The sequence below is a fragment of the Ovis canadensis genome, chromosome X (genome assembly GCF_042477335.2).
Source record: "Ovis canadensis isolate MfBH-ARS-UI-01 breed Bighorn chromosome X, ARS-UI_OviCan_v2, whole genome shotgun sequence".
NCBI lineage: Eukaryota > Metazoa > Chordata > Mammalia > Artiodactyla > Bovidae > Ovis > Ovis canadensis.
This window is the reverse complement of record NC_091727.1, coordinates 100,064,781-100,092,492: the sequence shown is the minus strand read 5'-3', so window position 1 is coordinate 100,092,492 and position 27,712 is coordinate 100,064,781. Positions and strand designations below refer to the sequence as shown.

Below are 27,712 nucleotides of genomic sequence, written 5' to 3'. Positions count from 1 at the left end.
GCAGCCAGGTTGGGTCTGAGAAGCACACGGTGTGACACTCTCCCCTTCAAAGTCAAATGTATCAAAGTCCACATAGAAAGCTTTTCCCATGATGCCCTTAGAGACATGTCACTTTGACAGCACCCCTCAGGGTGGTTCACTGAGGAAGCCCTGCCCATGCTCAAGCATGGGCTCAGTGGCTGTCCCAGTGGAGCCTTAGGGAGACCTCATGGCTTCTGCAGAGGCAAGACCCTGACACCAGGTATCCTTAATGTCTCTAATAATGAAAGGCCAAGGACATAAGCCATGTGACATGTCTTTTATAAAAGCACAAGGAAGAATCAGAAAACATCATCTCACTTTCAGGCTGGGGGAAATACCCTCAGCTAATAGGTCCCTGATAAATTGTAGACACTCTCAACAGGCCCTGCTAAGCAGCTACATTTCCAGATTTTCAGAGCAACTCTGAAACTTGAGCTTGGTGAAGCTCTGTTTGCTTAAATATGCAGCTGATCAAAGATAATATTTTGACTTCCTTTCCAAATCTGCCTATAAGAAGAGATTAGCATCAGTTCACAGACACAGGAACCCTTTGGGCTCTTTAATTCCTAACTAGTGTTGGTGAAGGTATTTGTGTACTTCAAAGGAAATTGACTTTAAAAAAAATTTTTTTTTTCATTTCTATCACCTCCAACTTTTTTTTATTCTTGCATCTCTCTTTCTCTCTGGGTGAAAAGAAATAGTGGGTAAACAAACCGCTTGGTAGCTAAAACCAGCTTATCTGAAAGATGCAGCCTTGTACCCACTCCTCTGCTTCAAGTCACCTGCTTTCCACACCCTGCAGCCCATCTGGGTTGCTTTGCTCTTTTTCCAAGAGGCAGTGAGCAGTAGCGAAGAAACATCACTCATTAGAGAAAGTGGCTGGGGGGACCTACTTGAGCCATGGCCTTGTGGAAAGCTTGCGCTGGTACAGTAGGCTTCAATCACCTTCAGAATCTGAGCATCTTCTTCCAGAGCAGCCGTACCTGTCAAATGTAATGAATTGTGACTTTTCACAGAGATACACACCTCTGGACCCTTGAAATGATGCACGTGGGTGCTGGGCACTGGCTTCTCTGACCAATGGTGTTCATGCAAGGCAGGAGAGAAAAGCTGACCAGCTGTCATGGTGGAGCAAGAGTGACTGAGGAGCTCTGCGGTCAGCACCAGTGAGATCAGCACCAAGAGTGGTCTGCTCTGGAAGCCACTCAGAACACTAAATTAGAGGGTCTCCCAAGTGTCTCAGAGGCTTCAGGGCCAGCACTGGGCTTGGCGCTGGCCTCAGTTCTTAGCCAACACACCACACCCTTCCTCTCCATCAAATTTCAAGGCTCACCTTCTCTAAGGAAGCTTTCCACCAGTAACATAACACATTTTTTTTCCCAACCAGCCAGGCTAGTCATTGATTCTCCCTCTCCTCTCCAAGCCCCTCCAACTCATCCTAGAAGTGACTATTAACACGCTCGTGTGCACAGACCTAGGAGTGGGGTGGGGGATGGGGGATACAGAAGCTAAAGTCTAGCAAAGGTTTATCCAGACTATCTCTGACTGATACGCACAGCTCTGTCACCCATTTAGGAAGCGTCACTTACTCGTTCATATGTGTCCCAGAGTGCCTTGTTCCCAGCAGCAGAGACAAATGTGTATGTACCCACTGGCTGACAGACTTTGCAGTCTGTCTCTAAATCCAGCCCTGTTTCTACATGACAGCAGGCAGATTCCTTGACTAACTGAGAACATTACTGAACATTAAACTCCCTTCAGGTCTATTGAGTGAGTCTCAGTAAAGGCAAATATCTCAGGCATTCAGAAACTAAGAACGGAAAAAAGTATCCACTGCAAATAGGTCCCTTTAGTATTTCTAAACCAGGTAAGGCCAAACAGTCAACACGAAAACCATACAGGTGAAAAGCAGCCGGAGACAGCTTATTCCAAAGTCTTAGAGGAGGCTAAGCCTTCACATGCGTTTTTCCCTATGGAAAGATGACGCTGAGAACATACTGCTCAAATCTTCTGCTTTCAAAAAATTCCTCATCTATAATCAACTTTCGAAAAATAAAAAACACATACATACTTTTCCGGATGACATACTCCTCCTCTGATGGTTTTCTTTCAGTCTTTCTTTTATGAAGAAACTTCTTCATCGTTTTGGGGCTTTTACTAGACTCCTATAAGGGTAGAGATTTCTTCATGAATTAAGGTTCTCGCCCCTCCCACCCCCCGAAAAAAAAATTAAAAAGAGCAAATGAAATTAAGTAGAATGGCTCTCTGATTTTTACAGTTTCACTTAGGAGGGAATCAAAATTTAATGCTAGACACAGTAAAAGTGGCTCCAAGAATGGCATGGGCCAACTGCAGATGCAGGAGGCAAAGTGCCTTTAGGGCACAATCTGGAGAGATGGTGATGGATGCCATTCCTAGAGAAATAACACTACTCCTAACTGGGTTTATACTTCCCACTGATACAGTTTTAAGGGAATGAAATATCAATGATAACTCTTAGTGGGGTATAGACCACTTTTCAAAGAGCTTCAAAACTAATAAATTCTCCTTAGCAACAGTCCCACAAAGAAGAATATCAACTTCCACTGGCCAGACAGGAAAATTAAGGCAGAGAGACTAAGTACATTCCCTGTATTCAGAGAGAATAGCCAAATGAAAGATTTCCTGGTAAATAATGTGGGGTTACACGTAATGTACCGACAGCCAAGCAAGGCATATTTTTAATTAGCAGATAAAAGATATATGAATTGTTGGATTTGCCATATGAATAACCAGAAAGTCTAAAAAGTGCTCATTAAGTATCCGAGTAAACAGTGATCATCTTATTTCAACCTTCCATGCTATGTATATACAGGATGAATGGATAACAACTGCTACCTTAAAAATAAATACGACAAAGAATTTAATTTCTTCCTATTAGCCTCAGTGATGTCCTTAGAAAGCAGATAGACATGAAAAACTCACATGTGACAAAAATAACAGGAAAAATAGAAATAGTGAAAAAAAAAAGCCCATGGAAAACAGACATTTTACATGCTGTTTCTATTTTCCCTGTTACTTTAGTCACACGTAGTTTTTCATTTTTGTTCATATTTCCCAAGAGCCTACTTTTTTGAAGAAAGTACTTACATGTCAGAAATGTATCTTCATATTTTAGCTACCAATTGTAAAAAGGGACAAAACAAGCATAAAGGAAAGCTTCATTCATCAAAGATTACAGCACAGCATTAAATGATGTCACTGTACACCAAAGATATTGTTCTACCCTTACCTTTAAGATATAAGACATCCTCTAAAGTGAATATGTAAAGAAAGAGAAGATGAGCGTGAGAGGTCGATGGTTATAGTGACCAAATCCATTTATCAATAATTCTAAAACAACATTTGAAATGTTAGTGTTATCATAAATTACACAGAGAGAATATCATCATGTTTCCCACATTAGTTTCAGATGCAATATCGTCATGCAAAAGCCCAAGGAATACAGTTCTGTGAAGAATTACAAATGCTGAAAATTACTGAAATACACACTATATAGTAAGAACATATTAATAACTCACTTCTCCCAGCAGAAACAAAGTGATCATGCCTTAGTTTTAATGGATTAGTTCTGTGAAGGATTAAGTCAACTTTACACTTCAAAGCTCACCTTAATTTGAATTTAGTAACTGACAATTACAAAATATCCATCATTAAAAAGGGGACTTAGGTAACTATGAAGTGGCACTCCTGGTTAAGGTAATCAGAGGAGAAAATTGGATGATTGCAGGAATCACCGATCAATTTCCAAAGCCAATCTCTGGGGCTGTTTTCTGGCCAAATTCTGAATAGAGGTACATAATAAAGATTCAGCTCAAGGATTATTTTCCTATCATGTCAGGTTGAAAAGATCAAAAAATCCTCTTGTATCCAAATATTGTTCTACTTTTACTGCACTAAGCATTGGAGGCAACAAGTGAAACAATGGCATGGTGTTTTAAATCAAAACAAACTCAAAACTGAGCTAAGTCTGTGTTATGCATCAAAAACACACATTTGGTACAAAAACATATGCTGCCTTGGCACCGTAATTCTAAGACACATCTCATAACTGTCACAAACTTAAATCTTCATGCGTTAATACCTATTTAAAGAACAGTTGCTAATAAATGAGGATCTTTTCTGAAAGCTGAAATGATGAGAACCATGCTAGGGAAAAAAAAAGTTTGGATGGAAAAGGTAACACTCCACACAGTTTCAGAAGATAGTGACTGGCATTTCCTGACTGCAACTTCGAGACAAGAAAAAAAAAAAACAACTTGAAATCCCCATTCTACCCAAATATCAAATGTCCTCTAGGCTTGTTGCTTAGAAGCCTCTTTTTTAAAGACATTCCTTTCATTAAATTCTTTCTTTCCAACTGCAGCAAATAATTCAGACTTTCATAGTTCAGACCCAGGGTTTGGTCCCAGATTTGGTTTCATAGATCAAAATGATTAAAAATGCAGAACTGGCTCTGCTTGGTTAGCAATTCCACGCTAATGAAGCGACTTTTGTTTGAGATGTGTGTACATCATGACCAATTTATAGAATTATCATATCATCATAAAGGCAAACCAGGGGCCCTTCAGGAGGAGACTGGAGAAACTCAGGCAGTGCACAGAAAGCCTGTGGGTATTTAAGATATATGTGTAGATGGACAATGGGGAAATGAAAAATTAAGAAATTAAAAAAAAAAATCACTGAGTCTGGCAACTCAAGACTGACTGACTGTATCACCTACCATCAATTCTAGCACATCCCCACAGAACTATTTTTAATAAGCTACAAAATCAGCTTGTCAGAAGCATTTTATACCATATGTAGCAAAATTACCTCTTTATAACCTAGTGCTGCTGATGGTCTAAGTGGAGGTGCAGGTCGTAGACAACTTAAGCTCCAAGGTTTTATAATTTGAGGAGGCTCCAAGGGTCCTCGGGGCTGTCCAGTAGAGCTAAAAGACTGGGAAAATGGCTGATGAGATGGTAGCAATTGGCCATATGAACCCAACCCTGGGCCACACACTGAAAGAACAGCAATAGCTTGGTTGGATCTGAAAAGCCAGGCCCAGAAAGGAAAAGATGGGAAAACAAGTCTCCAGTTGGAGAACTGGCATTCTCCAGTCAAGACCTGGGGCCTCAAAGGAACAGCACAACAATGACTCCACATCCCATGAGCCTGCCCTCCCTCTGTCCTGCAATTTCATTCAAGTCAGATGTTTTCTTTTTCCCCTGAAAGGGAGGAAAGTGGAATAACAGTCAACATTTAATGAGTTCAGTTATGTGTTTGGCACTCAATTAGGTGCTTACATAGGTTATTTTCAGAAAAGCTGAAGGCAAACTTTAGCAAAGCGAAGTAACCAGTCAGCAATCGGCAAAGTCAAGATTTGAACCCAGATCTGATGCCAAAAGCCCTTTTTCTTCTCACAACACACTATGCTCAAAACTGGAATTTGGGCATCACAGGTTTGAATGTTAACAGACGACACAGCACATCTTCAGTCTCACTCAGCAAGTACAGTAAAATCTCATCAATTCAAATTCTGTGAACTCTGTGATAAAGCAGAAGGAGGCAGCTCTCAAAGTTTACCCTTAAAGGTTAATGAAGAAATGTGATAGCATAGATGGGATTGCATGGAGATGTTTCAGTACTTAAGAGGGTAAACTATCTCTTTTGCCTTAGCACATTATCAGTACAAGCACGCTGTTGTTGTTCAGTTGCTAAGTTGTGTCTGACTCTTTGCGACCCCATGGATTGAAGCACCCCAGGCTTCTCTGTCCTCCGCTATCTTCCGGAGTTTGTGCAGATTCATGTCCATTGAGTCAGTGATGCTATCTAACCGTCTCATCTTCTGTCACCCCCTTCTCCTTTTGCCTTCAATCTCTCTCAGCATCAGGGTCTTTCCCAATGAGTCGGCTCGGCGCATCAGGTGGCCAAAGGATTGGAGCCGAAGCATTGATGAGCATAACGGTTGCTAAGTAAAATACATCCTGTTTATCACTAAAACATCTTAGCAGGACTTCTGGTTAGAAAAACTCTGCTAGCAGTTCAGTTGGAGTATAACTGTCAAATAAGGCTGCATATCTCAAACTCTGTGTTAATTGGGATAGGCCTCCCCCATAACAAGAAAGCAGAATTAATGAGGTTTGACTGTACTTCTAATCCTACAAATCCAAACTATCCAAAGGCTAAGGGCATGCTCACCACTCTTGTAAGTCCTCAGTAGGCAGGATTTGACAAGAGACTCAATAATCCCTGGACAGGACAGACACGCTACTTACGGAGTGAGCACTACAAGATGACGATGATGTTTTGGATAATGAACTGCAAGAGGCAGGTCCTCTGATCAGCCTGTACAGATGCTCCAGCCAATCCTGGAAGTCCTGGTTGTTGCCGCAGTGGACCACAATTCTCTCTACTGTGTTACCTGGATCACCCGATTAGGAGCATTTGGAAACAAAAGACAAGGAGGACCTTGAGCTTGCCTCATTCATAAACACACTTCGTGCAGCTAGGACTTGGGTGTCTATCTTGAGAAGTTTTCATACCTATGAGTTAACCCTGTTGAAACTCTTCTATCAGGAACAGATAAGCCGTGATAATAAATATATAAATACTCGTATTTGATTTATAAAAACCATCCTTGATTTCTACTGCTTATAGAATCTTGGAAGTAATATAAAACTTCACTCCAAACAAACTCACAGTCCCCAAATTTAAGCACAGGGCCCATCTAGTTCATAGTCTAAAAGGAGAATAGCATACTGCTTTACCCAATATCAAAGATGAAGCCAGATCCAACTAAGACTGGTCTTTAGGCCAATACCAAATCTCGGGCTCCCTATTGGGAAAGAAGGGGTTAAGGTCTGGGGCCAGGATCCTAGTGTTAGCCATTGAGTTGTATCAGTGAAAAACGTGCAACCATTACATCAAACAGGTTTGGGAAAAGGGACAGCAGGCCAGTTGGGGGGGCATGACCAAGGTGTGGCAGATTGCTCAATTTGTGAGGAAAGTTTCATGGCTTTTCAGCACTTTTTAGAAACACAAATCTTGCTAATTCATAGGCTGATGATAAAATTTTGATAAAAGTTCACATTTTTGGCTCCTCTGCCACCAGGGAATAGATGACAGAAGGGAGAGAAAACTGTATTTAAATCAGTCCATCTTGTTATTTCGTAGCTCTTATGCAAGAGAAGATTGAAACTAATGGCCAAGCTGAGGCTCATGAATGACCACGAGTCTTCCCTCCTCTTGCTGTAACCTAATTATCCAAGGAAATGGAATATACTTTACCATGTCCATGGAAAACTTGCTCATGGACTATATAACAGAAAATATAATACTGTTTATTTATTTAAACCCCAGTTCATTTTGAAAAGGATTTGAAGAAGAGAAAATTACCTACCTGTGATTTCAAATGTAGAGTCATTCCCTTCAATTTCATCTAATCTAGTCACCACCATTCCTGCTATTGGTATTTTTCCCTACCAGAAAAAGAACATCCCCATTAATTCTGTGCTTATACATGTCTCTGTTTTTGTTGGATTTTCTGACCCTCTTAGGAACCACTGCTGAATTATGGTGAGACATATTTCTCTGGTGTGTCAATAGATAATGTGTTTCTCTGCTTTAAATTTTAATCAGACAAGAAAGCAACAGGAAAATGTGGGTTGTGTTTTGCTAACACACCATAAATCATGAGGTCAGGATTAAATCACAGTTTACGCTTCTAACAGATTTTCAGGAGAGTCCGTCAACAAAGCAAAAACTCAAATTTCATGAAAATTAGTCATTGCTAGGGCAAGATAGGATAGGCAACAATAACTTATAATACTCAGTGTCTTGGGAGTCAACTGAAAGAAGCTGAATTTCCTAAGGAGTTGAATGACTTCCATCTCAGAAACTTGGGTCATATAATGTGACTGTAATAAGACAATCACAGAGGCAACTGTCAGCTTTATATCTTCTCAGCAATAATGATATGATCTAGGCCTGGAAAATGCTGCTGTTAATTTACTTAGTTGCAGACTGTGATTTCTGTTTACACATTCATGACCTATCTCATAACCAGAGCAGTGGAGGTTCAGGATAAACTCATTATACTAACACAAAGGTCTGTGTTCAAAGGAATATCTGCTCTCATAAATTGTTTAATTATACAAAGGGTCAGAACATTCCGCCTTTTCTGGCTGGAGCTCTTAACACAGGCTGGAAACAGGGCATCTAGATGAAAACCTATTTTCATTATCTGTCTTGTTGCTCTATATGAAATCTACTAACCTGATAGATAAAGCCACTCATCCGAGGACTTGCAGATAACATTATCAAAACACTTGAAAATAACATGAGGTACCGCTCCTCTTTTTCCTGAAGTGGAGGCAAAAAGATTACATGTAAACAGAAATTGCACATTTTGTTTATTAAGAATTTCTGGAATCGTTTTTGTAAGATAGATCTTATATAAGGCAATGAAACACAAATAGTGATTTTTTTTAAAAAAGATACCCAACTTAAAAGTACACAACTCGTTTAATTGTACTTTGAAATGTATATAAATCCAGTTTATCTGTCTCCTTCCTATACACAACGTGTGTGCTCAGTCGTTCAGTTGTGCCCAACTCTTTGTGACCCCGTGGACTGTAGCCCACCAGGCTCTTCTGTCCATGGAATTTTCCAGACAAGAATACCAGAATGAGTTGCCATTTCCTTTTCCAGGGGACTTTTCTGACTCAGGAATTGAACCCCCATCTCCTGCACTGGCAGGCGGGTTCTTTACCACTAGTACCACCTGGTAAGTCCACTATACATAACAGTTAAATACAAATGACCATGCTTGTTTCCCAAGCATGAAGCCTGAAAAGTCACACTGTTAATGCCTTCTTGCCCATGATGCAACCATATAGCACAATATAAGTCTTGAGGTTCTCAAAGTGAAAATGATTTTACTTTGAAAAGTGGCCAAATAAAGGGGTTCAAGTGATAAGAAATTTATTATGCTCTAACACAAGGGTCCTCAACCTCTGCGATCTAATGCCTGATGATCTGAGGTGGAGCTGATGTAATAATAATAGAAATAAAGTACACAATACATGTAATGTGCTTGAATCATCCCCAGACCATCCTGCCACCCCTCTCCCATTCGTAGAAAAATTGTTATCCCCAAAACCCATGTCTGGTGCCTAAAAGGTTGGGGACCACTGCTCTTAACTCATGTGTTAAACTCTTCCTAAAATTACTATTAATCAGTAACTACACAATAATTCTTATACCCACATAAAACAAAGAAGGAAATAGTGGTCATGTATGGATGTGAGAGTTGGACTGTGAAGAAAGCTGAGTGCCGAAGAATTGATGCTTTTGAACTGTGGCGGTGGAGAAGATTTTTGAGAGTCCCTTGGACTTCAAGGGGATCCAACCAGTCCATTCTAAAGGAGATCAGTCCTGGGTGTTCTTTAGAAGGAATGATGCTAAAGCTGAAACTCCAATATTTTGGCCTCCTCATGCAAAGAGTTGACTCATTGGAGAAGACTCTGATGCTGGGAGGGATTGGGGCAGAAGGAGAAGGGGATGACAGAGGATGAGATGGCTGGATGGCATCACCGACTTGATGGACGTGAGTTTCGGTGAACTCCGGGAGTTGGTGATGGACAGGGAGGCCTGGCGTGCTGCAATTCATGGGGTCACAAAGAGTTGGACAGGACTGAGCGACTCAACTGAACTGAAAGGAAATGTTGGACACAAATGCTTCTCTGAACTCCTTGAGCAGATATGCAGTGAGTAAATGCCAAAGATCCTCAAGCCCAGTTCCATCTCCTTCCTCCTGCTTGAGAAGAGCAACGTTTCAAGGCTAATTTTTCTAACAAGTGTTCTGCGTTCTCTCCCATCTTTCTCTTGGTTGGCTTCCTTCTACAGACATCTCCTGCTCCTGCTTCCAGCCACTTCTCTTGTCTAACTCGCTTTTTCTGCTGCCTTTAGCATATGAAATGTCTGTCCATTTCATAGGCTTTCATCTGCCCCCTGTGGCTTTATTTCTTGACGTTTTATTGCCAAATTACTGGCTGCTTTCTTTTTCTCCCCATTGATCCCTCCATAACTGCACCCTTGTCGCTCTCTCAAAGTCATCAATCACTGCCTTTTTGTGACATCTCATGGCTTCTCGGTCTCCATACTCTGAACCTTCTGCAGCCCTCAGCAGTCTGACCAGTTTCAAATGTTCTTTCTGGAATTTCCATGACAACACACTCCCATAATTTCCCTCTATCTTCCACTTTCTTTTTCTGGCACTATTTCTTTCTTGCTTTACCCAAGAGGTTTATCCCAAAGGTATGAAAGACTGTTAGAGTCGCTACATTAACTTTCCCCAGGGTATCTGCATTTTACATAAGATTGCTTATTTTTCTTCTAGTGTTTTTTTTTTATTGAAGCCTAGTTGAGTTACAATGTTTCAAGTGTATGGCAAAGTGATTCAGATATATATATTTTTCAGATTCTTTTCCATTATAGGTTACTACAAGCTATTGAGTATAGTTCCCTGTGCTATACAGTAGAATCTTGTTGTTTATCTGCTTTATGTGTTAATCCCAGACTCCTAATTTATTCCTCCCCACTTTCCTCTTTGGTAACCACATTAACCCAAAGTAATGAATCTCTGACACAGACCTGTCAGGGAGTAGAAGAAGATATTTAGGGAAGGAGAAGATGATTGTAGTACCCAATAAATCATGCCAGATGATGTAATCAACCTTCTTCTCCTACCCTGCCCCCTTCCTAAAAGATATAATCCATCTTCAGGCCTTTGTGCTTCTCTCCGGACATTTATTTCCCAAGAAAGCACATCTATCAGCGACCTGTAAGCCTCTGCCTCAAATTCTGACCTCCTACCCACATTTCTATACCTTCTCAACACCTGCCTACAAGTCACCTCCATCTGTATACCGACCACCACGTGAAAGTTACCAGATCTGAAATGACACCTGTCATCTCTTTTAGCCCATGGCTCCCCACTTCCTGTAGGCTTTCCCTTCCAAACAGGTCTCAGACTTGCCCCTTAAGTTTCATTCTCTCCACCATCACCTGCTTGGTGGGGGGGAGATACTTACTTACCACTTTCCAACCCAGCTGGCCTGTCTCCAGCCCCATCCCTTCCAGTTTAGTGGACAGTACGGCTGCCAGATGGCATCATAAACAGCCCTTTCATTGTGTTTCTCTCCCACTCAGGTCTGGCATGGTTTCATGCTGCCTGTTGCATCCATCTGAACTACCCTTGCCTGACATCTGACATTCTTCACAACCTGCCTCTCAGTCAGCTTGCTCTTGCACTCTGCCTGGGAGGTTTCCTCTGATCCCAATCAAGTGCCCTGAAGAACAAAGGCCGCCAAGATCCTGCTCTCTCCTGAGACAATAAGGACCTCTCCCTTACAAAAATTTCCCCTCTTCTCTTCATGGCCCTCTCCTCGGGTCCTGTCTCCATATAGTCTTTCCTTGCTCTTTCCCTTCTCTGAACTTCTGTGGAATCTACTGCTGGGATGTCACAATCTGTCATGGACTATTTTGATTTGTTTTCTAGTTGCAGTTTGGGTTTTCATCTGTCTCTAATGAGTACTTTGAAGGCACAGATCAAGATCATGGCTGTTCTTTCCTCCTACCTCCCTCCCACAGCACCAAGCAGAGGGCTGGGCAAAGAAGAGGTCCTCAGTTTGTGATGCGAAAGTTCGAGTGTTTGACCTTGATGGGAGAAAACATAAAGGAAGAAACATATGGAAGAAGAGATGGAAGAAGTGGTATTGAGCTGTGAAACCTCTTACCTCACTTGTTCCACACTGCACCATGACCTGTGACATAAAGATCACATTTCCCAAGGTTTTAATATCCTCCCCTTCCCATGCCTGAATAGGTTCTGAAAGGATCTGCAGCTCCAGCTGTTTTCTCTTTCTGAGATCTTGGCACTGCCCCTACAGAACCAAAGCAGAACATAATGGAATAGGAATCTTCCGAAACAGACCTAAAACAAGACTAAAATAAGATGTGGTTCTTGACTCTCAGATTTCCACTGAGTCCCTGTTCTTCATCGCGAATCCCATCACCAGCTCCATTCTGGACAGGCAGAAAGGTCTACTACCTTAAATCGCTAGCCTTGAGCCCCCAGACATTTTGTAAGAAAGAGCTACTTCTCATTTGGTCAAAACATCAAGATAAACTGGTAGAAGGGGATTGCCTCTCCCTCCCCGCAAGGAGTATGGGAAAATAAGCAGAATTACATCAAACAGGGACAGCACATTCAGATCTGCTGCTTGGCATTCCTGTTGGCTCCACCTCCCCTCCATCTTGTCTATCTTTGCATGAATAGTGCTTTGAGTTACAAGGCAATCTTATTTTTCTAATTCAGTTTCCAACCAAATAACATCTTAATTTATAAAATGACTCCAAGAGTTATTGCAAAAGAGAAAATTAAACTCTTTATGCCACAGTGACTCAAACTGATCTTATAATGAAACATGTGCACTGTGCTACACTTTGTTTTGGGACTAGTAGTAGGTTGCTATAAAAAGTACTAAGTTCATTTTTATCCTTAAAAGGATTAGAAAAAGAGATACAACTGAATCGCACAAATACAAATTGAGAATACAAGCCAAGAAACAATATGTAGGCTATAATTACTATATATATATATATATATATATATATATACACACACATATATATATACACTACTATATTACTATATATATATGTATCACTGTTTCAGAAAATGCAGTTATCTTAATTTAACAGTATTCAATCCAAATTGAATATGAAAATAAGCATACGATTAGTCATATTCCTGTTTCCAAATGACTGTCATAGCATTTTGGGATGTGTTTTCTATAAAATCTCTGCTGTCCCTTTCAGGTAAATGGAAGCTTAAAGAAATAAACTGATACATTTTTGAAGCACCTGGAATGGGAGTAAGTATACTGTAACCATCAAAGCAACTTGTACAACATGTAAAAGGATTAGAATTAATTTGTTTTCAAAAGAGACATGTTATATTCAATCTACACAGGAAAAAAGAAAGGGGACACAAAGAACAATAACAAATGCCACAGGTTTCAGTGGCCTGTTCTATTAGGTTGAACCATGTCAAACTGCCAATATTTGACCATTTTTTGTCTACCACAGCGAATTTAAACTGATACCTTACGCTCTGGTCTTCAACTTGTTGTTTAACTGTGGACACGTCAGGTACAGATCTTTCAACAGCAACAAAAATGAGGGGACGGTGAAAGGTGCATCATAATCTTACAGCAAGAATCAATAACTGAACATTGATCCCATCACTTGGAATACTACGGAAATGTCTAAAATGAAGCTCAACTTAATCAATCACCCCAAATAACGTTTACTTTCCTCCTAAAATGCCACCAAGCGGTTTTACATCAGTGGTTTCAAGAGGACATTAAGCCATCATGCTCGAGATTTAAGATAAAGGTAACTTTGATAGCAATCTGTATACGGCAATTGCATTTTAGCTGGGTTTTTTTTTTTCCTTTTAGATTTGATGAAGGATTTCTTTTTCCTATGCAAAGAATAGACTCACACCCTTTGGCATAAGTAGATGAATCCAGTATTGATGCCAATCAGTGAAGGAAGAGTTGCACAGACGTAAGGTGAGCAACACAGGGGTAAAGACAAAGAGACAAAAGGAAACCCCCCACCTACACAGCCATGCTTAATGTGGCAGAGACTTCAAATGTGAGTACTTTACACCCTCAGCCTGGCAACCTTTCACAGGTAAGCATGATGTTTGGAAGACAACATTAAATGACACAATCACTGCAATACGGTCACTAGAGCTTACTGTTTCCACTCCAAAGACCTTTGCAAAAGGAAAGAAACATTACACACAAGTCACTGTTTTAGAAACAAAGACTACGAAATACAGAATAATAATTTTAGAGCATCACCTACCATGAGAGTTTTGAATGCTACGATTGCTTTCAGAATATCCTGGTGATCTGGATGCGTATCCTATCAAAGGAATACATTTTAAAACAGTATTAAAGGAGAACAGATCAGTGGTTGCCAGAGGGTGGGGTGGGAGGAAGGTGTGGCTGCAAAGAGATCAAAAGAGGACATTTTGAGGGATGATGGAACTGTTGTGTATTGCATTAGTGATGGTGGTAACTCAAATCTATACATGGGTTGAAAGTCATAGAATTGTACCTCAAAGAAAAAAATCAGTTTTGCTATATGCTAACGTCAAGATTAAAAAGTAAGACAGCACTTGAGCATTTGGAATCTCAGCACCTTTAATGATTAGGTGATGAAGAAATTAAGACAGTTTGGAATACATTATATATTTGGTAACATATATTTGGTTATTGAGGCAAGAGTTTCCATTTCCCCTTTTGCTATTATACTGTGGATAATAAATAATAATTATTTGGGGTCATCATTAGGTCATGTTGTTAGTAAATGATAAGAGGTAGGGAACTGTAGAAACTGAGTGGTACTCAGAGAAAAATCAATCCAATCTCATATGCTAAACCTCCTCCATTTTCTTTTAGCAGACTAAACCTGGCAGATGGGAAAAAATTCCAAGTTTATATCATGTGCTCCTTCTTCAGCAAGCTTATTTGATCTGCAATTTCACAGGACTTACAATCCCCAAAAGTGAACAGGTTCAAAAATGGTTCTGAGGGGCTTCCCTGGCGGTCCAGTGGTTAAGACTCTGTGCTTCCAAGGCAGGTAGCAACAGTTCAATCCCTGGTTGGGGAACTAAGATCCCACAAGCTGGGTGGTACAGTCAAAAAATGCATTAGCTTCAGAACGAATAAACAGCCATTTTTTTAAAAAAATGGCTTTGAGGGGTCCACACTTGCACAACTCTTTATGAAAGAAAGTGGAGCTTCTTGGGGAGGGATCCAGCTAAGCTTTGAATTTCAGCTGGAGTAATGGGACGATATCTGCTGTGCAACCAGCCTCCAGTGATAAAATACAGAGCTGAGTAGATTACGGGTCTAACCCAAGCCAAGAACAGCACTGCTTATGAAAAGAAAGGTTGTATTCCTTTATAAACTCATCCTCCCCCAAATCAGCTGACCACTGCGAAGTTCAAATGTTACTCTATCATGAGCCGGCAGCCATGCTCAATGATCAGAAGTCTGGATAAAGTGTCTTACCAGATGGTGAATTCATACTTGGGGTATGTATAATCTCATAGTGGGAAATGAAAGGCAGCCAAAGGCAGGGGACCACTAGCACATGGAGAAGGAGTGGAAACAGGCTCCAAGACAGAGGATCCAGGCAGGAGGAGCACCTGGGATTTTATCTCCTCCAGTGAAGCGTGTATTAATATTTGCACTTCAGCACTGAGCAGTCACGGAACCTGAGGCTGCTCATTTCTGAATTTTTGTGAGAAACCAGGAGGGGCCAACCTCAAACGATTCAGCAAATTGGTTTAGCTTTTGGAAAGCCATCCAGGGCTCAACACCTTGCCGGGCTCTAACTGAAATTTCATTCTGGCTGGCATTATTCACTGGCTCCCCACTGCCTGCAGATTTCTGGCAGGTCAAAGAACCTGAGAATGTGGTTTCGCTCAGAGTACACACTTTCAATCCTTACAAATGCTGACATGACTGGCAGCGTGCAACCTTTTTCTTTAAAGATATTCAAACCCTTTCAAACCTCAAAACCTTTCCCCAGACACAGGAAGAACAAGTAGGGTAAATGCAGCCTCCAGGCCCCCCTCACCCACCCACAACCCCATCCCCCAGGCTCCTGCACACAAGAACCACTCAAGAAGCTACCCCTGTTGACTGGCTTTTAATAAGAGGATTTGGGCTCTTGAGGCAAAAAATGCAAGAGGACTTTGATGGAGATGTCTGGCTGCATAAAGAAAGAAACTGAGAGTGGACCCATTTATTCTTCTTTCAAGAAATACCAGAATCTTCCACTGTAATCTAGCCTCAGAAAGCTGAATGACTGCAGTGACCTAGGGATAAATGCTCCTGTCTATAATAATAATGAAAAAATTTCTGTGCATTTTCTGATGCTCTTTTGCTTTGTTTATCTCCCACAAGAAAGCTGGTTCATATATCAGAGCAATAGAAGATTTCTTGGTGAAAGATCTCTCTGTAGAACCACCATCTGAGTCAACCAGTGAGCAAGACCGAGGCTGGGAGAAGGGAGGGGAGGGAGAATAACCATGAATATTTAATAATAAAGAAGGAGTATCTTTCAGTTTTTAGATGAGTAAATCTGGGGGATCTAATGTACAGCATGGTGACTATAGTTAATAACACTGAATTGTATACTTGAAAGTTGCTAAAAAAAGACATTAAACGTTCTCACACAAAAAAAGTGGATGTGCTAATTAACTTGATTGTATGGTTATCATTTCACCAAGTACGTGTATAATGAATAATCACATTATACACCTTTTAAAAGTCACGTTATACAATCTAAATGTATACAGTTTTTATTGGTCAGTCATACCTCAAAAACAAAGCTAGAAAAAATTAATAAAAATAAGTCCAAAAATTTAAAAATCTTCAGAGAAAAAAAAAAAGTCCCCTTCTTATCTTGCTGCATAAAGAGGAAAACTAAAAGCCTGGGAAGAGGAAAGACTGGATCAAGTAAATTTTGAAACCAAGATTTTTCCTGAACTCCTCACCAAGGCTAGTTTGGAGGCGGACTGGCTGCTGCCTCCATAGCAGAGGCCCATATTTTGTATGAGAGCTTAAAACAGTTCACCTTCCCTTACCTCCATATGCCGTTCCAACTCTTGCAAGAGTGTAACATACTTTTCCAGTCGCATGAAAGGTTTGCTGAGGCTTGTTGTTAAAATGAGGATGCCTGGACTGGACGCACCTTGATTTTCCATAAATCGTTCCAGCTCATCACTGGCAAAAGGACGAATATAGTTTTGTTATTGCTTAATATTCCATGTAAAGAGCTATGGACTGAACATGATTTTCCTGTATTTCACAGCATATAAAACCAAATACATTTTGTGTTACCAGCCCAAATGCTGTCCAACGCATTTCAACTCAATTCCATCAGCATGGCACACAACACTGGGTATAGTGGTGAGCCAGGCACCCGTGACCCCTGGCTTCGTTTCCTCATCCAACAATTATTTATTGACCATCTACTAAGTGACAAGCTCTGTTTTCTGTTGGGAATATAGCTGTGAAGAAAACAAAAATCTCTGCCCTTAAGGAAGCCTACACCCAGAGTCATGGGGTGTACAATCTATCAGATGACTTCAATGTCAGGTTCAGAAAGTCTTTTCTGAGTCACTGCAAACATTTAGTTACTGGCTGGTGAGATGCCAAAGAGAATAACTCACCAAGTGCTTTCCATCACCAGAACATCACTTGCAATGTTCCAGAATCAAGTCCTAAATTCAGACAACAGCATGTCTCCACGACTAATCACAAAGTCACTTAGCCTAGGATCTGAAAACATGCAGCAGGTTACCCAAATAACTCGGTCAAAAATAAAATAAAGGACTGTAGGGAATTCCCTGGCAGTCCAGTGGTTAAGACTCCGAGCTTCCCTGGCAGGGGGTATGGGTTCCATCCATGGTTGGGGAACTAAGATCCCACATGTCAAGTGGTGGGGCCAAAAAAAAAAAAACCTTTTAGGAACCATGTCCTGCCAATGTGTAACCTTGGGTTTTCCCTGCCCTTCAGCACATTCTAGATTTCCTCCTTTCCTCCATCAGGATTCTGAGTCCTAGGGCTGCAAGATCATTATAGTTTACATTTCTGCAAGATAGAAATGAAGGAAATCTGCTTTATCACTTGACCCCTCTCCTTCCTTGCTCGCCCATGCATATCCAATCCATCACAAGCCTTCTTGTATCTGTTCACTCCTTTCCATTCCCACTGCCACTGACCTGGTTCAGGCCTTCATCTCATTCAGTCTAGTTCACTTCAATAGTTCAGTGGATCCCCTGGCCTCCAGGCTTTCTGGCTTCTGAAACCTCCTGCAGACCACCATTTCCCTCCTGCTGCTTTCCTACTTCAAAACCTCCAATTGCCTGTGAGATCAATTCTTAACTTTTTAGACTCCCACTGACCCCACCAATCTTCTCATCACTCTCCAAAAGGAACCCTGTACTACAAAATGACCTAGTTATTCGCCCTAGAATACATCTTACACAGCACTTTCTGACTATGGCATGTTGGAATAAGTTGTATTGTGTTCAAAGAAACTCACTATCAGTGATAACATGCTAGGGGGTGGGGGTGGGGTGGGTTACAGGTTAACCCTACCATAAACACTCTCCCTCTCCCTGGGCTTTTGCGAGCAGGAGAGAAAAGAATGGAGTTTCAGTTGTTAAACAGAAACCTTGGATCACACAGAATTAAAGGAATTGTCAGAGGAAAAAACAACTGGGAACTGCTACCTCCACGGCAGCTAGAGCTCATCTGAGTGCTCACACCTAACCATCAGTGCTGCCTGTTTTATTAGTTTCTGCAGTCTTGGTCCGGAAGCAGCCAAGGAGATCGAAGTGCCCTGGACTTGAAATCATAAAACAAATTTGGTGACCCTGGATCAGTTACCAACCTCAGCTGACTCATCTGTAAAACAGGGATAAAACCTACTTCCTACTAAAATCGTGAAGCCTAAATATTGAGGTTTATAAGGCTATTGCTTCATGCTAAGTCTTTGCATGCATTTGTTCTTGTTTAATATTAACTACAACATTTTCAAACAGGTGTTATCTTTATTTTACAGATGAGAAACATAAGACTCAGGAAGGGTGAGTGAAAGCAAGTAAATAGCTAAGTTGGGGTTCATACCCAAGTCTGTTGGAAATCAGTACCATCTGATGCTTGATGTGGAACACAGCAATGGCATGGGCCACCTCTGAGGTCTAAATCATGAATAAAAGGAGGGTGGGGGCTGAGGTGACTTGAATAACACAGGGAGAACTTCTGTAAGAAATAGTCCTTTAGACCTAGAAATTATAATACTAAGTGAAGTAAATTGGATAGAGAAAGACAAATATCATATGATATCACATACATGTGGAATCTAAAATATGATACAAATGACGTTGTTTACAAAACAGACTCACATAGAAAATAAATAAACTTATAGTTAAGCCATGAAATTAAAAGATGCTTACTTCTTGGGAGGAAAGTTATGACCAACCTAGACAGCATATTGGAAAGCAGAGACAGTTCACCAACAGAGGTCCGTCTAGTCAAGGCTATGGTTTTTCCAGTGGTCATGTATGGGTGTGAGTTGGACTATAAAGAAAACTGAGCACCAAAGAATTGATGCTTTTGAACTATGGTGTTGGAGAAGACTCTTGAGAGTCCCTTGGACTGCAAGGAGATCCAATCAGTTCATCTAAAGGAGATCAGCCCTGGGTGTTCTTTGGAAGGAATGATGCTAAAGCTGAAACTCCAGTACTTTGGCCACCTCATGCAAAGAGTTGACTCATTGGAAAAGACTGTGATGCTGGGAGGGATTGGGGGCAGTAGGAGAAGTGGATGACAGAGGATGAGATGGCTGGATGGCATCACTGACTCGATGAACTTGAGTTTGAGTGAACTCTGGGAGTTGGTGATGGACAGGGAGGCCTGGCGTGCTGCGATTCATGGGGTTGCAAAGAGTCGGACACGACTGAGCGACTGAACTGAACTGAACTGATGGTTACTAAAGGGGTAACAGGATGGGAGAAGGATAAATTAGGAGTTTGGATTAGCAGATACAAACTACTATATATAAAGCAGATGAACAACAAGGTCCTACTATACAACACTATATTCAATATCCTGTGATAAACCTCAATGGGAAAGAATATGAAAAAGAATATGTTTCTATATGTATAACTGAATCACTTTGCTGTACACTTGAAACTAACACAACATTGTAAATCAACTATATTTCAATAAAATTTTTTAAAAAATAGTGCTTAATGCAAGTCACTAGGGAAACACCTAGGTTAGCCTGCCTCTGGGTCAGATTGGCTTAAAATTAGAAAAAAAATCATCACATATAAAATATAATTAGGCAAATAACTCCAAGTGGGAGAGTGCGTTTGAGTAGAAATGTAATTTTGAGAAAATCGCGTTCCTAACTTCTTTTCAATTTGGTAAACAAGTCTTATTTTTCCTTTCCATGACTAAATAACTACCGCAGCCTCAATGTTCTACTCAAATTGATACAAGAGTTACAACAATTAAAAGCAAATGTCAATGTGTATTTTACTACTTTCCATGCAGCATTCTAACTTCTAGTCTTGTCAAATATTACAAAAGAATTTCTTTAATTTTTCCAATATAACATGAGATCGCTATCTCAGAATAAAACACTAGTTATTGGGGGAAAAATAACATTTGACTATTGCAACAAAAGAACAAAATTATCTTAAAGCCACTGCCCATTATGATAAATAGATCCTCAAAGACACATTTTACATAGCCAAATAAATTTAATGCACAAATTAATATCATTATACACAAGTATAATATGCAAATATATATCACTGTACCAAAACACAATCTGTCTTTCAAATACAGCTTTTAACTTTTATATAGCCTATTTGAAATGTCTTTTGAGTTTAACATGTTCTGTATTTGTGATGTGATACAACAGAAGCAGTTTTCAATGTGTGAATGTTGTTTGCAACTCAATATAACCTTATCTCACAGAATGCACACAGTGGATGGGGCTTTGGCACATTCTGGGTTGGGCTGGAAAACTCAAGAAAATTATTGTACATTATAATAACAGTACAGGGCTTAACTATCTCATCTAACAGTGTTTCTGTAGAATCTCTGCATAGATTTCTACTTCAAATGATGATAACTCCATCTAAAGCAGCTAGAAAAGGGTCAGGCTTTTCCCCCTTTTTGCCTCACTCTCTCGCACCAGCCTTTCTTGAGAATCGCTGTAATCGGGAAAGTGGTGATGAGACATGAGGAGCTGGGAGGCTGGGTCTGGCCAGTGGAAAGTCCCAGGGATGCCACTCCCACTGTGTTGGGTGGATCTCACTTAGCCCTTTTTTCACTGATCCAGTCCCAGAACCTAGGCTGCCTGCTTCTTTTCTGTCCCCACCACTTTTTGTTTGTGATTAGTCTCACTTGCTCCCTTCCTTGGTTCCTCAAAGACAGAACAGAATCTAGTCTCAGAATTTTCCCTATGTTCTACGTCCCGGAAGCAAGTACACAGCTCTGGGTTTTTCTCAAAGTCTTCACTGCTGACAACAATGGTAAACAAGAGAGTGAATAAAACTAACAAGAGGAAGAGGACACGTGGTGTTTGTGGTAGCTGCCGCAGTAGAGCCGGAAGTGAGGTCCAGATCTGCTTCCATGCTCTCTCTTCTCTCCCTACTCTGTCGTTTCACACCGGGTCGCTCTCCCTCGTGAAAAAGAATGGATGCCACACTGAAGCATGGGAGAGAAGCGGGTATTTTTGTAAGGGTGAAGTTACTCCCAGAAAGAAACAAGAGCTACAATAGGAAGCCAGAAGGGGAGAGAGAGGGGAAATCCCAAAAGACTTCACCCAGGGCAGAGCAAAAGACCGGGGCAGTCATTCAAATATATGTAAATATGGGGAACATATCAAGGTTGGGGTCTGCTTTATATCTCGAAATCCAGAAAATGGCTTACTGTACTTTTCACAAGGTACCAACACACGATCATATCATTTTAAGGCTGTGTGGTCTCAGTGCCAATCGTCATAAACATTTCTAGTATGCTACTGCCACCTGCCGGCAGAAAGAAAGATGTTCACCTGACTGGCTTGCTCTGACTCGGTGATTAGTGAGTGAAAGTGAAAGTCGCTCAGTTGTGACTCTTTGCGACCTAATGGACTACATAGTCCATGGAATTCTCCAGGCCAGAATACTGGAGTGGGTAGCCTTTTCCTTCAGGGCATCTTCCCAACCCAGGGATGTAACTCAGGTCTCCATGGATTCTTTACTAGCTAAACCACAAGGGAAGCCCCTGTGATTGTCAAGCTGCTAAATATCTACAGCTTTAGCCGAAATAAAACAATGTCCCTATCTCAGCTGAAACCTTCATGTAAAACAGGATTTTAATCTGAATTTTCATTCAACTATGCTTTGCCTCTAGTATGTCAGCATAAATTACCACAGGATCCCTAAAAATATAGCTGAATTATACTAGAAACACCATTGAGGATAACCCCAAGTATTTTAATTTTCATTCCTTACATGTAAATAAGTTACCAAGATAAAAATTCAGTTCTATGGGACTCCAGTAAGTCTTCCATCAATTCAAGGGATATTAAAAAATTTTCAAAAAAATCACTGAACTGAAGTTGCTCAGTCGTGTCCGACTCTTCGTGATCCCATGGACTGTAGCCTACCAGGCTCCTCAGCCCATGGAATTTTCCAGACAAAAGTACTGGAGTGGGCTGCCATTTCCTTAACCACATGTAAAATAGATAAACAAGGAGCTATGATATAGCACAGGGAACTATATTCAATATCTTGTAATAACCTATAATGAAAAAGAATTAAAAAAACTATATATATATATATATATATATATATATATATATATATATATATATATAAAAAGGCTTCCCAGGTGCCCCAAGTGGTAAAGAACCTGTCTCCCAATGCAGGAGACGTAAGAGACTGCGGGTTCGATCACTTGGTCAGGAAGATCCCCTGGAGGAGGGCATAGCAACCCACTTCAATATTGTTGCATGGAGAATCCCATGGACAGAAGAGCGTGGCAGGCTACGCCACGGGTTGCACAGAATTGGACATGACTGAGGTGACTTAGCACACATGCACATGCGTGCGTGCACGCACACACACACACACACATATGCTGAATCACTTTGCTGTAAACATGGAATATTGTAAACAACTATACTTCAATGAAAAAAAATCATTAACCAAAATCAAGCCAATAAGATACAGTAATTTTCCTCCCAAAGTTGAGAATCTTTATATTAACTGTGGAACAAATTTTAAATCATAATGTTTGAAGGAATCTCTGCTGTTATTTATATTTTAAACTCCTAACATGGATAAATACAGACTCAGAAGCATTTTAGCACACAGAAATACAACAGAAAATTCTTCAGTTGTGAACTTTCAAAGATGCGAACGTGGAGCTTACTAATGAAGACCTGTTGGAAATGGGGGCCAAGAGAAAGGATGAAGGGAGACAAGAGGAAGCAGAAATAACTGCAGAGCTGAATAATTTCACGACGCAGGAAAAGGCAAGGGGATTTTCTTTATTTGAGGAGGCTCTGTTAGTCACAGGACCCAAACGCAGAACAGTACACAAAGGTTGCAGCAGCCGTTCAGACTGCAATCCAGTGCTACTGAGGCATCTCTGACGAGAAGAAAAAAGAGCTGCTAGCCAGACATCACTGGATTGTTTTTTCAAGAGGGTGGATAGAGTTGAATCCATCAAGGAACCAGAACCTGTGCCATCAACATAAGGCATGAGTGAAACTGCAGCTTGCCCTCCGTCTCCTATTGCTCTACCATCTCCCGCCTCCTCTTCGTCCTCCAGTCAGTAATTCATCTTGCCTGTTCACTCGATGCCAGCTCCTGTATGCCAGCTGTCGTACTGTACTATTGTGCTTTTCAGAGTACTGTACTATAAGACTTAAAATGTTTTTATTTTTTGTGTTTTTATTTTATGTATTGTGTGAAATGTATTATAAACCTACTACAGTACAGTACTATATAGCTGATTGTGTTAGTTCGGTACCTAGGCTAACTGTTGGATTTATGAACAAATTGGACTTACAAATGTATTCTCAGAATGGAAGTTGTCTGTATGTAGGGGACTTACTGTATCATATAATATTGCTTATATGTTAAATCTAGAAAAATGATACAGATGAACTTATTTGTAAGGCAGAACTAGAGACAGATAAAGAGAACAAACAAATGGGCACCAACAGGGGAGTGATGGGTGGGATGAACTGGGAGGCTGGCATTGACACATATACACTACTGATATTATGCATAAAATAGATAACTAATGAGAACCTACTATATAGCACAGGGAACTCTATTCAATACTCTGCAATGGCCTCTATGGGAAGGAAATCAAAAAAATAGGGGATATATATTTACATGTACTTGATTCACTTTGTTGTACAGCAGAAACTAACACAACATTGTAAAACAACTATACTCCAATAAAAACAATAATAAATCAATATAAATAATTTTTTAAAGACAGAAAATTCTCTAAACACTACAAAAATCTGCCATCTGAGGTACACCATTTCTTTCTGGTATTTATTCAGGATTGCTATTCTTGGATCAGAAAAAAGAGAATATGTACTCGTATAAATGGCAAGCTAACATGATGGGGATAGGTATTAAGAAATTTACCCTATCTACACAGGATGTTTAAGTATCCATCACAGGAAAAATGCTTCTGAACCATTTTGTCTTTATTGAAGATAAGTAGTAAAGTATGAAAACATTCCTGGAAATAATGAAAACAAATTCAAGATTGGCGTTCCCTTGGGGGAGGGAGCAAAGGAGGAGCAGGAAATATTGGAAAGTGTGCACAGGGCTCCAATTGCCGCTATAATTTGTTTCTCAAGCTGAATGGTGGGAATGTGGGTGTACTTTATTTTCTCTCTGCTCTTTGTGTGCTTGAAATATTGCATGATTTTTTTTTCTAAAAAACAGCAAGTAGCTGGTAGAAGATGAATAAAGTACAAATGAGGAGTGACAGCAGCTACCTTGCTGGGTACTTTATACACACTGTTTCATTGACTTCTCACACCAACCTGGCAAGGTAGGTGGCTTAATTTTCACTTTACAAGTGAGTAAACTAAGGTTTAAAAGTGAAGTGAATCCTGTTTACAATAGCTAGAACATGGAAGCAACCTAGATGTCCACTGGCAGACAAATGGATAAGAAAGTAGTGGTACATATACGCAATGGAATATTACTCAGCTATTAAAAAGAATGCATTTGAGTCAGTTCTAAAGAGCTGGATGAAACTGGAGCCTATTATACAGAGTCAAGTAAGTCAGAAAGAAAAACACCAATACAGTATATTAACGCATATATATGGAATTTAGAAAGATGGTAACGATGACTCTATATGTGGACAACAAGAGACACAGATATAAAGAACAGACTTTCGACTCTGTGGGAAAAGGCAAGGGTGAGATGATTTGAGAGAATAGCATTGAAACTTTTATGTGAAACATATGTGAAATAGATGACCAGTCCAAGTTCGACACATGAAACAGGGTACTCAAAGCCAGTGTGCTGGGACAACCCAGAAGGATGGGATGGGAGGGAGATGGGAGTGGGGGTTCAGGTCGGGGGGACACATGTACACCCATGGCTGATTCATGTCCAGGTATGGCAAAAATCACCACAATATTGGGTGCAATTAGCCTCCAATTAAAATTAATTAATTAAATTTTTAAAAAGTGAAGTGAATCACCCTGGATAACACAGCTTCTAAGTGGCAGAACTGTAAACTAAGACAATATAAAAGTGGGAAAAAGTTTAGGGTCTAACAGCAAGGACCTAACAGAAGCAGAAGAAAATAAGAAGAGGTAGAAGGAATATACAGAAGAGCTCTACAAAAAAAGGTCTCCATGACCCAGATAACCACGATGGTGTGGTCACTCCTAGAGCCAGACATCCTGGAGTGTGGAGTCAAGTGGGCCTTAGGAAGCATCACTACAAACAAAGCTACTGGAGGTGATGGGATTCCAGTTGAGCTATTTAAAATCCTATAAGATGATGCTGGTAAAGTGCTGCACTCAATATGTCAGCAAATTTGGAAAACTCAGTGGTGGCTGCTGCTGCTGCTGCTAAGTCACTTCAGGGACTGGAAAAGGTCAGTTTTCATTCCAATCCTAAAGAAAGGCAATGCCAGAGAATGTTCAAACCACCATACAGTTGAGTTCATTTTACATGCTAGCAAGGTTATACTCAAAATCCTTCAAGCCAGGCTTCAGGAGCATGTGAACCAAGAACTTCCAGATGTACAAGCTGGGTTTTGAAGAGGCAGAGGAACCAGAGAGCAAATTGCCAGCATTCGTTGGAACATGGAGAAAGCAAGGGAATTCCAGAAAAACATCTACTTCTGCTTCACTGACTATGTTAAAGCTTTTGACTCTGTGGATCACAACAAACTGTGCAAAATTCTTAAAGAGATGGGAGTTCTAGCCACCTTACCTGTCTCCTCAGAAGTTCGTATGCAGCATGAGAGGCAACAGTTAGAAATGGACATGGAACAACTGACTGGTTCAAAACTGCAAAAGGAGTACAACAAGCCTGTATATTGTCATCCTGCTTATTTAACTTACATGCAGAATACATCATGTGAAATGCTGGGCTGAATGAATCAGAAGCTGGAATCAAGATTGCTGGGAGAAATATCAGCAACCTCAGATATGCAGATGATACCACTCTAATGGCAGATTTTATTTTCTTGGGCTCCAAAATCACTGTGGTCGGTAACTGCAGTCATGCAATTAAGACACTTGGTCCTTGGAAGAAAAGCTATGACAAACCTAGACAGTATATTAAAAAGCAGAGATATCACTTTGCCTACAAAGATATATATATATATATATATATATATATATATATACACATATATATATATACATATATATATATATATATAGTCAAAGCTATAGTTTTTCCGGTAGTCATGTATCGATATGAGAGTTGGACCATAAAGAAAGCTGAGTGGTGAAGAATTGATGCTTTTGAACTGTGGTGCTGGAGAAGACTTGAGAGTCCCTTGGACTGCAAGGAGATCCAACCAGTCAATTCTAAAGGAAATGAATTCTGAATATTTATTGGAAGGACTGATGCTGAAGCTGAAGCTCCAATACTTTGGCCACCTGATGAACTGACTCATTGGAAAAGACCCGGATGCTAGGAAAGATTGAAGGCAGGAGGAGAAGGGGGCAAGAGAGGATGAGATGCTTAGGTAGCACCACCGACTCAATGGACATGAATTTGAGAAAACTCTGAGAGACAGTGGAGGACAAAGGAGCCTGGAGTGCTGCAGTCCATAGGGTCACAAAGAGTTGGACATGACTCAGTGAATGAACAACAACAAAAACTGAAAGGAGGCTGGTCCTCTTAATTAAGAGCAACAAGCTACACAAGAGGCCAGCTAGGCTGCTAGAGAGATCCAGGGAAAGAGACAACTAAGGCGGGCCAGAAGAAACTTCAAACACTGGTCTCAAAAAACTATCCCTAGAATGAGACCCCAGAAATAAATCCAGATACCTATGGTCAATTAATCTTCGACAAAGGAGGCAAGAGTATAAAATGGGGGAAAGTCAGTTTCTTCAGCAAATGGTATGGGAAAGCTGGATAGCCACATGGAAATCAATGAAGTTAGAACACTCCCTTATACCATACACAAAGATAAGTCAATATGGCTTAAAGACTTAAATATAATACAGGACACCATAAAACTCCTATAAGAGAACATAGGCACTCTGACATAAATTGTACCAATGTTTTCTTAGGTCAATCTCCCAAGGCAATAGAAATAAAAGCAAAAATAAACAAATGGGACCTAACCAAACTTTTAAGCTTTTGAACAGCAGAGGAAACCATTAACAAAAAGAAAAGACAACCCACAGAATGGGAGAAAATGTTTGCAAACCATGTGACTGACAAGGGCTTAATATCTAAAATATAAAAACAGCTCATACAACT

General features: G+C 40.4%; 1 protein-coding gene across 13 annotated transcripts in view; it reads right to left on the bottom strand.

Annotated features, from left to right (window-relative positions):
* The window catches only part of ARHGEF6 (Rac/Cdc42 guanine nucleotide exchange factor 6), a 117,142-nt gene that overhangs the window by 7,302 nt on the left and 82,128 nt on the right, over nucleotides 1-27,712 (bottom strand). For 8 of the 13 annotated variants that reach the window (XM_070290673.1, XM_070290672.1, XM_070290682.1 and 5 more), the window contains 10 exons: nucleotides 16,784-16,922; nucleotides 13,987-14,046; nucleotides 11,844-11,990; nucleotides 8,320-8,406; nucleotides 7,445-7,523; nucleotides 6,321-6,466; nucleotides 4,876-5,001; nucleotides 3,293-3,313; nucleotides 2,093-2,186; nucleotides 915-1,004 (listed from right to left, as the gene is read on the bottom strand). In XM_070290673.1, coding sequence (XP_070146774.1) covers nucleotides 915-1,004; nucleotides 2,093-2,186; nucleotides 3,293-3,313; nucleotides 4,876-5,001; nucleotides 6,321-6,466; nucleotides 7,445-7,523; nucleotides 8,320-8,406; nucleotides 11,844-11,990; nucleotides 13,987-14,046; nucleotides 16,784-16,922 — 989 coding nt within the window. The remainder of the gene's footprint in view (nucleotides 1-914; nucleotides 1,005-2,092; nucleotides 2,187-3,292; nucleotides 3,314-4,875; nucleotides 5,002-6,320; nucleotides 6,467-7,444; nucleotides 7,524-8,319; nucleotides 8,407-11,843; nucleotides 11,991-13,986; nucleotides 14,047-16,783; nucleotides 16,923-27,712) is intronic. The other 5 variants (XM_070290674.1, XM_070290679.1, XM_070290680.1 and 2 more) reach the window with 3 other exon arrangements.